Raw genomic sequence first — 14,968 nt, forward strand, 5'->3', positions numbered from 1 at the left:
CAATGATAAAATACGAACACGGAGCCAACAGATGAGGTTTCAACTGGTACTGGTATTATTATACTCTGCAAACATCAAGTACAATAACGCGGTAAAACTCCACTACTCCAATAACTAGATACTTAAACTCCAATACAATTCAACGAGATCTCCGATCTGATCTCAGTGCTGAACAACTCCCCTATATATACCCATACTGTCTATAAATAGACCATTACATCAGCATACATAATGAGTCGATCAGATATGACATAGATCAGATATAAAATGGATACGATATGAAACAGATCAGCTATAACACAGATCAGATATAACATAGATCAGATATAAAACAGATCAGACATGACACAGATCAGATATAAAACAGATCAGCTATAACATAGATCAGATATAACACACATCAGATATAACACAGATCAGATATAACACAGATCAAATATAACATAGATCAAATATAACATAGATCAGATATAACACAAATCAGATATAAAACAGATCAGATATAACACAGATCAGATATAACACAGATCAGATATAACATGGATCAGATATAAAACAGATCAGATATAACATGGATCAGACATAACACAGATCAGATATAACACAGATCAGATATAAAAACAGATCAGATATAACATGGATCAGATATAACACAGATCAGATATAACACAGATCAGATATAATACAGATCAGATATAACATAGATCAGATATAACACAGATCAAATATAACATAGATCAGATATAACACAGATCAGATATAAAACAGATTAGATATGACACAGATCAGATATAACACAGATCAGATATAACACAGATCAGATATAACACAGATCAGATATAACACAGATCAGAAATAACACAGATCAGATATAAAACAGATCAGATATAAAACAGATCAGATATAACACAGATCAGATATAACACAGATCAGATATAAAACAGATCAGATATAACATAGATCAGATATAACACAGATCAAATATAACACATATCAGATATAACACATATCAGATATAACACATATCAGCTATAACACAGATCAGATATGAAACAGATCAGATATAATACAGATCAGATATAACATAGATCAGATATAACACAGATCAGATATAACATAGATCAGTGTCACACGCAACGTAATATTACCGTAATTGGTATAGTACAGGTGTGATGGTTCAAATACCAAAATGGCAACAGTAACAAAAAGACTTCCCTGGTGGCAATGATAAAATACGAACACGGAGCCAACAGATGAGGTTTCAACTGGTACTGGTATTATTATACTCTGCAAACATCAAGTACAATAACGCGGTAAAACTCCACTACTCCAATAACTAGATACTTAAACTCCAATACAATTCAACGAGATCTCTGATCTGATCTCAGTGCTGAACAACTCCCCTATATATACCCATACTGTCTATAAATAGACCATTACATCAGCATACATAATGAGTCGATCAGATATGACATAGATCAGATATAAAATGGATATGATATGAAACAGATCAGCTATAACACAGATCAGATATAACATAGATCAGATATAAAACAGATCAGACATGACACAGATCAGATATAAAACAGATCAGCTATAACATAGATCAGATATACACTGTAACACACATCAGATATAACACAGATCAAATATAACATAGATCAGATATAACACAGATCAGATTCAACATAGATAAGCTATAACATAGATCAGATATAACATAGATCAGATATAACGTAGATCAGATATGACACAGATCAGATATAAAACGGATCAGATATAACACAGATCAGATATAACACAGATCAGATATAAAACAGATCAGCTATAACATAGATCAGATATAACACAGATCAGATATAACACAGATCAGATATAACATAGATCGGCTATAACATCAAATATAAAACAGATCAGCAATAACATAGATCAGATATAGCACAGATCAGATTCAACATAGATAAGCTATAACATAGATCAGATATAACATAGATCAGATATAACGTAGATCAGATATAAAACAGATCAGATAAGCACAGATCAGATAAACACAGATCAGATAAACACAGATCAGATATAACATGGATCAGATATAGCATGGATCAGATATAACACAGATCAGATATAAAACAGATCAGACATGACACAGATCAGATATAAAACAGATCAGCTATAACATAGATCAGATATAACACACATCAGATATAACACAGATCAGATATAACACAGATCAAATATAACATAGATCAGATATAACACAAATCAGATATAAAACAGATCAGATATAACACAGATCAGATATAACACAGATCAGATATAAAACAGATCAGATATAACATGGATCAGATATAAAACAGATCAGATATAACATGGATCAGACATAACACAGATCAGATATAACACAGATCAGATATAAAAACAGATCAGATATAACATGGATCAGATATAACACAGATCAGATATAACACAGATCAGATATAATACAGATCAGATATAACATAGATCAGATATAACACAGATCAAATATAACATAGATCAGATATAACACAGATCAGATATAAAACAGATTAGATATGACACAGATCAGATATAACACAGATCAGATATAACACAGATCAGATATAACACAGATCAGAAATAACACAGATCAGATATAAAACAGATCAGATATAAAACAGATCAGATATAACACAGATCAGATATAACACAGATCAGATATAAAACAGATCAGATACAACATAGATCAGATATAACACAGATCAAATATAACACATATCAGATATAACACATATCAGATATAACACATATCAGCTATAACACAGATCAGATATGAAACAGATCAGATATAATACAGATCAGATATAACATAGATCAGATATAACACAGATCAGATATAACATAGATCAGTGTCACACGCAACGTAATATTACCGTAATTGGTATAGTACAGGTGTGATGGTTCAAATACCAAAATGGCAACAGTAACAAAAAGACTTCCCTGGTGGCAATGATAAAATACGAACACGGAGCCAACAGATGAGGTTTCAACTGGTACTGGTATTATTATACTCTGCAAACATCAAGTACAATAACGCGGTAAAACTCCACTACTCCAATAACTAGATACTTAAACTCCAATACAATTCAACGAGATCTCTGATCTGATCTCAGTGCTGAACAACTCCCCTATATATACCCATACTGTCTATAAATAGACCATTACATCAGCATACATAATGAGTCGATCAGATATGACATAGATCAGATATAAAATGGATATGATATGAAACAGATCAGCTATAACACAGATCAGATATAACATAGATCAGATATAAAACAGATCAGACATGACACAGATCAGATATAAAACAGATCAGCTATAACATAGATCAGATATACACTGTAACACACATCAGATATAACACAGATCAAATATAACATAGATCAGATATAACACAGATCAGATTCAACATAGATAAGCTATAACATAGATCAGATATAACATAGATCAGATATAACGTAGATCAGATATGACACAGATCAGATATAAAACGGATCAGATATAACACAGATCAGATATAACACAGATCAGATATAAAACAGATCAGCTATAACATAGATCAGATATAACACAGATCAGATATAACACAGATCAGATATAACATAGATCGGCTATAACATCAAATATAAAACAGATCAGCAATAACATAGATCAGATATAGCACAGATCAGATTCAACATAGATAAGCTATAACATAGATCAGATATAACATAGATCAGATATAACGTAGATCAGATATAAAACAGATCAGATAAGCACAGATCAGATAAACACAGATCAGATAAACACAGATCAGATAAACACAGATCAGATATAACATGGATCAGATATAGCATGGATCAGATATAACACAGATCAGATATAAAACAGATGAGTTCTAACATAGATCAGCTATAACACAGATCAGCTGTAAAACAGATCAGATATAACACAGATCAGATATAACACAGATCAGATATAACACAGATCAGATATAAAACAGATCAGATATAACACAGATCATATATAACACAGATCAGATATAACACAGATCAGATATAACATGGACCAGTGATGTCACCAGTGTGATGTTCAAAACACAATAATACAGATAAGGCAAGTGATAAGACATGACAAGATGACAAATGCAATGTTCAAGTCAAGTTTCCTGTTGTGTCTAACATGCTTTTTGTTGATTATACAATTTGAAATATTAATTCATTTAATACCTCTTGGTCTTTAGATGGTGGTGGCTTAACCAGAGTTGGCATAAGAATATCAAAATTAGAGCTCTCTTCTTGGCTTGGCTCTTCTAATATCTAGCAGAAAAAACTCATATTGAGTTAAAAACTTCATATTGACTATAATTATTTAATAATTTAAGTATAAGTATGTTATTATGATTAATAATAGATACTGAAATTTATCATGGCTCCAATGCTTCTCATGAAATGATTCGAATGTGAAGGTTCAATATGTCAGATTTCAACAACACACATACAGAGTCCAAGCAAATGGTAATTACATTTTTTCAATGAAAGAACTAATTTTGGAAAGTTATAAAAAAATAAATCAGAAGGTTATAAATCAATTGACACAATATATCATTTGCAAATTAAAACAACTTGAACTGTGACATCTTCTTACAAGATACAGATAGTTGTATTGAGTTCTGTGAATAATTATAATTGAAGGGAATGAGTAAAAAATAGTTTCTTGGAGAAAATATATTGGCGATCTGCTAATCTAGGATTGCCATTAAATCACTATTTGGTGATCCGCTCTGCTAGGATTGCCCTTAAAATCATTTTTTGTGTGTCTGTGTTTGAGTGTGATTGCCATTGTCTTCACTTATTAACTTCTGTGATTTCTGTTCAGCTTGAGTGTAGGCATAAAGTTAGTATTTGTTTTTTGATATCTTCTTTCATTATCGAAAAATTTGGGGTAAATTTTTACCGAGAACAGATGTTTAACTCTTCTGTGACTTTTTTGGCTGGGTCTATTTCTATCATACTTGGTTGGTGAGTCATACCTTCACTCTAATTGGGTGGTAATTTATCATGTTAGTATGTATGCATAATATAAGGTTATTACAAAGATACCTCAAAGTATGCACGAAAACAGTACAGCGGCAGTATCGATCGATGCGCAGCGGAAGTCAATGCGACAGCGTACTGTCTGAGTGCATACTTGGAGGTATCTTCGTAATAACCTTATTATTATACATATTTTCCTTCCAAGGATACATCATTGGAATGCCGAAATCCAAAAAGTTTAGAACAGAATCAGCGAACTTCTTTTATGGAGTCCGGTCAAATCCTGGTGGCAGCCATGTTTGATTTTATTATTAGAGAACGCTTACGCGCGCAATCATTCCATATTTGGAATTCGCATTTCCTAATATGGTAGTATAAAAATACCCCGTAAAATACCGCACAACTACAGCACGCTGTAACTTATATGGCGTTACGATGACAGATGTATAATATCGATTATATTTATCATGTTAGTATGTATGCATAATGGATTATATTATCATGTTAGTATGTATGCATAATGTATTATATTTATCATGTTAGTATGTATGCATAATGGATTATATTATCGTGTTAGTATGTATGCATAATGGATTATATTTATCATGTTAGTATGTATGCATAATGTATTATATTATCGTGTTAGTATGTATGCATAATGGACTATATTTATCATGTTAGTATGTATGTATAATGGGATATATTTATCATGTTAGTATGTATGCATAATGGATTATATTTATCATGTTAGTATGTATGCATAATGTATTATATTATCGTGTTAGTATGTATGCATAATGGATTATATTTATCATGTTAGTATGTATGCATAATGTATTATATTATCATGTTAGCAAGTACGCATAATGTATTATATTATCATGTTAGTATGTATGCATAATGTATTATATTATTGTGTTAGTATGTATGCATAATGGATTATATTTATCATGTTAGTATGTATGCATAATGTATTATATTATCATGTTAGTATATATGCATAATGTATTATTTTATCGTGTTAGTATGTATGCATAATGGATTATATTTATCATGTTAGTATGTATGCATAATGTATTATATTATCATGTTAGTATGTACGCATAATGTATTATATTATCATGTTAGTATGTATGCATAATGGATTATATTTATCATGTTAGTATGTATGCATAATGTATTATATTATCGTGTTAGTATGTATGCATAATGGACTATATTTATCATGTTAGTATGTATGCATAATGGATTATATTTATCATGTTAGTATGTATGCATAATGGATTATATTTATCATGTTAGTATGTATGCATAATGTATTATATTATCGTGTTAGTATGTATGCATAATGGATTATATTTATCATGTTAGTATGTATGCATAATGTATTATATTATCATGTTAGTATATATGCATAATGTATTATATTATCGTGTTAGTATGTATGCATAATGGATTATATTTATCATGTTAGTATATATGCATAATGTATTATATTATCGTGTTAGTATGTATGCATAATGTATTATATTTATCATGTTAGTATGTATGCATAATGGATTATATTATCATGTTAGTATGTATGCATATTGTATTATATTATCGTGTTAGTATGTATGCATAATGTATTATATTTATCATGTTAGTATGTATGCATAATGTATTATATTATCAAGTTAGTATATATGCATAATGTATTATATTATCGTGTTAGTATGTATGCATAATGGATTAGATTTATCATGTTAGTATGTATGCATAATGTATTATATTATCATGTTAGTATGTACGCATAATGTATTATATTATCATGTTAGTATGTACGCATAATGTATTATATTATCATGTTAGTATGTATGCATAATGGATTATATTTATCATGTTAGTATATATGCATAATGTATTATATTATCGTGTTAGTATGTATGCATAATGTATTATATTTATCATGTTAGTATGTATGCATAATGGATTATATTATCATGTTAGTATGTATGCATAATGTATTATATTATCATGTTAGTATGTATGCATAATGGATTACATTTATCATGTTAGTATATATGCATAATGTATTATATTATCGTGTTAGTATGTATGCATAATGTATTATATTTATCATGTTAGTATGTATGCATAATGGATTATATTATCATGTTAGTATGTATGCATAATGTATTATATTTATCATGTTAGTATGTATGCATAATGTATTATATTATCGTGTTAGTATGTATGCATAATGTATTATATTTATCATGTTAGTATGTATGCATAATGGATTATATTATCATGTTAGTATGTATGCATAATGTATTATATTTATCATGTTAGTATGTATGCATAATGTATTATATTTATCATGTTAGTATGTATGCATAATGTATTATATTATCATGTTAGTATGTATGCATAATGTATTATATTATCATGTTAGTATGTATGCATAATGGATTATATTTATCATGTTAGTATGTATGCATAATGTATTATATTATCATGTATGCATAATGGATTATATTATCATGTTAGTATGTATGCATAATGGATTATATTATCATGTTAGTATGTATGCATAATGTATTATATTTATCATGTTAGTATGTATGCATAATGGATTATATTATCGTGTTAGTATGTATGCATAATGGATTATATTATCATGTTAGTATGTATGCATAATGTATTATATTTATCATGTTAGTATGTATGCATAATGTATTATATTATCGTGTTAGTATGTATGCATAATGTATTATATTTATCATGTTAGTATGTATGCATAATGGATTATATTATCATGTTAGTATGTATGCATAATGTATTATATTTATCATGTTAGTATGTATGCATAATGTATTATATTTATCATGTTAGTATGTATGCATAATGTATTATATTATCATGTTAGTATGTATGCATAATGTATTATATTATCATGTTAGTATGTATGCATAATGGATTATATTTATCATGTTAGTATGTATGCATAATGTATTATATTATCATGTATGCATAATGGATTATATTATCATGTTAGTATGTATGCATAATGTATTATATTTATCATGTTAGTATGTATGCATAATGGATTATATTTATCATGTTAGTATGTATGCATAATGGATTATATTTATCATGTTAGTATGTATGCATAATGTATTATATTATCGTGTTAGTATGTATGCATAATGTATTATATTTATCATGTTAGTATGTATGCATAATGGATTATATTATCATGTTAGTATGTATGCATAATGTATTATATTATCATGTTAGTATGTATGCATAATGGATTATATTTATCATGTTAGTATATATGCATAATGTATTATATTATCGTGTTAGTATGTATGCATAATGTATTATATTTATCATGTTAGTATGTATGCATAATGTATTATATTATCGTGTTAGTATGTATGCATAATGGATTATATTTATCATGTTAGTATGTATGCATAATGTATTATATTATCATGTTAGTATGTATGCATAATGGATTATATTTATCATGTTAGTATATATGCATAATGTATTATATTATCGTGTTAGTATGTATGCATAATGTATTATATTTATCATGTTAGTATGTATGCATAATGGATTATATTATCATGTTAGTATGTATGCATAATGTATTATATTATCATGTTAGTATGTATGCATAATGGATTATATTTATCATGTTAGTATATATGCATAATGTATTATATTATCGTGTTAGTATGTATGCATAATGTATTATATTTATCATGTTAGTATGTATGCATAATGTATTATATTATCGTGTTAGTATGTATGCATAATGGATTATATTATCATGTTAGTATGTATGCATAATGTATTATATTTATCATGTTAATATGTATGCATAATGTATTATATTATCATGTTAGTATGTATGCATAATGGATTATATTATCATGTTAGTATGTATACACAATGGATTATATTTATCATGTTAGTATGTATGCATAATGGATTTTTGAGGTGATTAATGGTTAAAATCAACAACAATTTTTCAATAAATTATGAGTACAAGCAGAAACAATTATAGTGTTATCATAAGAATAACGAAAAGTATGCACTCAGGAAGTACTGGATTACATTGACTTTAGCCACATGTCCATGAGTACAAAAGCAAAGTACATTTCAGTCAATAGGTCATATGAAAATGATTAGTTATAGATCATGATTTGGAATGTACCTTTTCTGAGCTTATGGAATGTTTAAAACTGCTGGTCTTGTTATTGAACAATGTATTCTGAGTATATATGACATTGCTGCCATTGCTGCTGATATCTTTGTCATTGAGTAAATCTAATACTTTTACGTTTCTCAAAGAATAATCGCTTACAGATATATAAATCTTAAGGCTTAAGTGTTAAAATTAACAATAATAGTTGAAGTTGAATGTCAGATAAACATCCCAGAAGTAATGCGAGTCATTGACCCATGTGTGCTCGCAGAGAACCTGAAATAAAGACCTGGTTACACTAACTTTTTATATCATGAATAACATAACAAAAAAAAGTTTAATTGAGCATGAAAGAAACAATCAAAAAAATATTTAACAGTGTTTGCAAAGAAAAGGTAAAAAACAGTATAAAGAAAATATTAAAAAAATGTTTAAAAGACCAGCACTTATCCTTAATGTAGCTTTAAATTTTCCATGGTCCTTGTTTTTTTTAGAAATAATAAATGATGATAAACTATGAATCAATCGTGGTTATCTTAAACTGTCAGACAATATAATGTCAGAACCTATCGTTAGTGATGAAAGGAAACAAATGACTTGACTGACTCAGTCCAACCATATGGTTAGTGATGAATGAAACAAATGACCTGACCTACCAAGTCAAACCATATGGTTAGTAATGAAATGAAACAAATCACTTGACCTACCCATTTTGTGGCTTCAAACATTTTCACGTCTAATGGATCACCAGTCAACTCTTCTTTTATGTGAGTCAAAGAATGGCATGTTGTCATGGAAACTAACAATTTTCCAAATGGGATGTTCATAGTCATGTGTTCAAAGCTGAGTTTTAAAATTAAAAAAGATTAAACATTCAAGTCAACTAAACACTACACTATGCTACACTACGCTACACTATTCTACACTACACTAGATATAATACAATACACTCTGGTTCAATACAATACAAACAATTAATTTTGTGCATGCACAATGAACATATTACATAGTATATAATGCAACTTTCAGGCAAAACAAAACAAGTTCTATGAGCAAAACACATCCTTATATAACTAAAACATAGAGAAACTATTATGACCTTGCCTGTTTAGAATCTAGATAATAAATAAGAATTCAGAATATAGAAATTAAGATGAACTTGCTGTGTGGTTCAATCTTGTTCTTGCAAAATCTGTCTCTGAAAATACTGGCTAAAATTTAGGTGGCAACAATTCTGAACAACAATAAAGTCATCATAATAACATAAAAATTAATTAGTATTCATGTTCTTCAATCAATATTACTATTATATAATAATAGTAAAAGCCCAAAATTATATTTGGCAGATTTTCATAATTTGTTAGCTACCAAAATTAAATTTGTTTTGCTTCTCCCAAATTTTACCAATCTTAGATTTTCTTGAACCTACATTTATAGTTCAACACTAGTTCAAAACAGACATCATTCACCCTTATCTGATCAAGTCAATGTGAAACATTTAATATATGGTACTGGTAGTATAAGTGTTAAGAAACCCTTATCTGATCAAGTCAATGTGAAACATTTTATATGGTACTGGTAGTATAAGTGTTAAGAAACCCTTAACTGATCAAGTCAATGTAAAACATTTATAACATGGTACTGGTAGGATAAGTGTTAAGAAACCCTTATCTGATCAAGTCAATGTAAAACATTTAATACATGGGACTGGTAGGATAAGTGTTAAGAAACCCTTATCTGATCAAGTCAATGTGAAACATTTTATATGGTACTGGTAGTATAAGTGTTAAGAAACCCTTATCTGATCAAGTCAATGTAAAACATTTATAACATGGTACTGGTAGGATAAGTGTTAAGAAACCCTTATCTGATCAAGTCAATGTAAAACATTTAATACATGGGACTGGTAGGATAAGTGTTAAGAAACCCTTATCTGATCGAGTCAATGTCAAACATTTAATACATGGGACTGGTAGTACAAGTGTTTTGAAACCCTTATCTGATCAAGTCAATGTAAAACATTTAATACATGGGACTGGTAGTATAAGTGTTAAGAAACCCTTATCTGATCAAGTCAATGTAAAACATTTAATGTATGTTAAGTGAGTATCATTTTACAGTATTTATGCCACGAGATCTCACGCTTTCTCATACCAATGCAGGGGGTCATATCTCCCGCCATTGTAATAAGCGGTGCATTCAGATAGACTTGCCGGTTTCTCTTTGAGGCAAATTATTATCAGTTTTATTCATAATTGTCAACCAAACACGTCTAGAAAGTTTAATTATGAATAATCTACGCACTATGGGTACTCGGATGCAGAGTAGAAAACGCACGGCTGAGGAGAACGGGACGGAAATCGCGACTACTTCTGTAGTGTTGGAAACTCAACTGCCTAACCGCCCGAAGAGAGGACGTCCCGCGGCTAGAACATCCCGAAATAGGAGAAATCTGGACTATAGTAACCCCGCTAATTGGACTAATGCTAAGTTAAGATTGGAATTGAAAGACATGGGCTTTAATTTACCGACTAATTTAGCCCGGAATTCCTATATACGCATATATGAAATGAATAGACCAAATCATCGTAGTTCAACCATCCAAACATCAACAGCAGACATGGGGCCAGAGGCGGCCGAGATCGACAGTCTGGACGATAACGAGGGAGATACGCAAACAGCCTCAAATGTTCTATCCGGCGATGTTGTAGCAAGTATTCGCCGTGATATTTCTGACTTAAGGCAAACAGTAACCTCTTTAATTAACAATTCCAGTATGGCTACAGGCGTATCGATTTCACCTTCGGCGACATCGGTGCCTGAACAGGAAGAGAGTCAAAGGTCAACAGCCGCAGTGCATTGTAGGGCGAGTGGTCACAACAATATGGCGGACCCTAGGTCAGCGGTGACATCGGCGCTGCCAACAAGCCAATTACCTACCATTGGCGGTTTTGTAACACAAGGCAACTCTGTAAATAACCCATCAATTAATTCTAACGTCTCATTTGAACGAAGGAAATACGGAATAGCGGCGGAAAGTTTGCCAAGGATCGTTAACGTGTCACCGACAATGAGGGACAACATCATTAAAGGTAGATATGTAAATCTTGCTGCTTTATTAATACCTGCCCAGGAAATGTCCGACAATCGATGTATAATGGATGTTGACGGCAATGAAATAAAAATTAAAGGTAACAATGATCCACGCCTTAATAAATCTTTGACATTATCAGAATTCTGTGTGGCTTTTAACAGATATAAGTCTGTCATGTGTAGTGCTCATCCAGAACGTCGGGAAGAACTGGATGAATATCAAGCAGACATTGTGGACATACATAATAGTTGGGGTTCAAGATTTTATGACTATCACGTGCAATTTGCAATGACTGCTGCCACTTGGCTTCAGCTTGAAAAAATTAAAGTGGACTGGGATGTAGTAAATCATTCTTTGCTCAATAAGGTTGTTGCAAACCAGAAGGCCGCTGCATGTATTATTTGTAGCAGCACACTGCACATGCAAGACTTCTGCCCTCAAAAGAGAGGTTTTGGGCCACCACGCACCTACCAACAACAGGGATCTACAGACGGGAGAGGGCGCAAGAAGATTTTTCATAATGGAAAGGAAATCTGCAACAATTACAACACAGAAGAGGGATGTAGACGAAACCCATGCGAGTATATGCATGCATGCTCCACATGCAAAGGCGGCCACCCAGGCCGAAGGTGTACCAAATCTAATGCCAATGCCACACCAGGGGCACTTGCCCAGTGACAACAACTCATGGCTTGTACACCAATAAACATTGATAAATTGGAAGAACTTTTATTTGAACATCCAGATAAAACTTTTACACCCCAATTATGCTCAGGTCTAAGGGAGGGTTTTATGACAGGGATTGAAAATGTCCCAGCGCTTTCATATGAATGTACCAATAACCTAACAGCTAGGGCAGACCCAGCTTCTGTTAGTAGACTTTTGCAGTCAGAAATTGACAAAGGCTATGTGATAGGACCCTTCGATACACCGCCTTTTTCAGTTTTTCGTATAAGCCCCTTAGGTTTAGCTGAGGGCAAGTATTCGGGAAAGAAACGTCTTATTGTTGATCTTTCAGCCCCCCCATGACAAACCAGGAGTTCCATGCCTTAACGAACTCATAGACAAGGAGGCTTTTTCAATGTCATACATACGTATTGATGATGCTACTGTGGAATTGAAAAGAGTGGGTAGCAGTGCATTTATGTGTAAATTTGATATCATGGATGCATTTAAACAAGTTCCACTTCACCCATCGGTCGTGCCCTGGCATGGGGTTAAATGGGAAGGAAAGTATTATTTCTTTGTACGACTAGTATTTGGTTGCAGGTCAAGTCCAAAATTGTTTGACGCACTTTCCCAAGCTATTTGTTGGATTGCGGAACACAAATATGGAATCAAATTTATTTTGCATCTTTTAGATGATTTTTTAACTGTAGATGATGGAGAATTTAGTGCTTTGCGTACAATGTCAATCATGACATTGATTTTTAATACTTTACGAATTCCTTTGGCGAAACATAAAACACTGGGTCCTGTCCAGGAATTGGAGTATTTAGGTATAATGCTTAACTCAAAAGAATTGATGGCCTTTCTACCAACAGACAAGAGAATCAGGATTTCACAAAAATTATCTGAAGTGTTAGCAAAGAAAAGTGTTACCAAACAAGTCTTGTTATCTTTGTTAGGTCATCTGAGTTTTGCTGGAAGAGTAGTCCTGCCAGGTAGATCTTTTGTGTCTCATCTACTGCAGTTAGCCTCCACAGTACCAAAACTTCATTACCATGTACATGTAGCTATTAATAGTGACTGTCGCATGGAGCTAGCTATGTGGGATAGTTTCTTGCAATCATGGAATGGAGTTCATCTTTTCCTCAACAGTGAGGTCACCAGTGCTGCAGACTTGCAGATTTACACAGACGCTTCATCAAAGGTTGGGTTTGGGGGATATTTTAGAGGCGAATGGTTTAGCGACTGTTGGCCTGCAGAACTTAACATGAATAACCGGAGTGATCTATCTATGGCCCTTTTAGAATTATACCCTATTGTGGTTGCAGCTATGTTATGGGGAGGGAAATGGTCTCAAAAGCGCATCAGGTTTAATTGTGACAATGAGGCTACGGTACATATCATTAACAAAGGTAGAGCCTCTTCGAAGTGCCAAACTATAAATAAGTTAATGAGACGACTCACCTTGTTGGCAATGCGCTATAATTTTATAATTCTTGCACGCTTTCTCCCAGGGGTTCATAACGGGATAGCTGATTCATTATCACGTTTCCATTTCCAGAAGTTCAGGCAGTTGGCTCCAGCCGCACAGCAGCTCAGAACGCAGTGTCCACTATATTGCGAAGTGACCCAGATCTAGCTGAGGAAGTGGAGGTACTATATAGTGCAGCGATAGCCAAGAAAACCAAGCAGGCTTACAGTACCGCACTCTCACAGTTTTTAACCTTTGCTAGTGTGCACAATGTGCAATGCTCTATATCTAACCTACCTCCCATTTCAGAGAGCCTGTTGATTTTATTTGTAACTTACTGTAGCAGCAGTTTGCAGTTAAAGGGGTCCACAATTAGGTTATACTTAGCGGGCATCAGGTATGCATATCTAAAGGCCGGCTTTTCAAACCCCATGAAGTCGGCCTGTTGGGCCCCG

At 31.9% G+C, this 14,968-nt stretch overlaps 1 protein-coding gene across 2 annotated transcripts in view; it reads right to left on the reverse strand.

Moving 5' to 3' along the window:
- Window positions 1-14,968, reverse strand: part of LOC102802400 (polyamine-transporting ATPase 13A3-like) — a 340,426-nt gene that overhangs the window by 206,299 nt on the left and 119,159 nt on the right. For both annotated transcript variants that reach the window (XM_085508596.1, XM_085508595.1), the window contains 2 exons: window positions 9,987-10,122; window positions 4,269-4,358 (listed from right to left, as the gene is read on the reverse strand). In XM_085508596.1, coding sequence (XP_085364722.1) covers window positions 4,269-4,358; window positions 9,987-10,122 — 226 coding nt within the window. The remainder of the gene's footprint in view (window positions 1-4,268; window positions 4,359-9,986; window positions 10,123-14,968) is intronic.

This window comes from Saccoglossus kowalevskii, chromosome 15 (assembly GCF_978046115.1).
Source record: "Saccoglossus kowalevskii chromosome 15, keSacKowa6.1, whole genome shotgun sequence".
Taxonomy (NCBI): domain Eukaryota; kingdom Metazoa; phylum Hemichordata; class Enteropneusta; family Harrimaniidae; genus Saccoglossus; species Saccoglossus kowalevskii.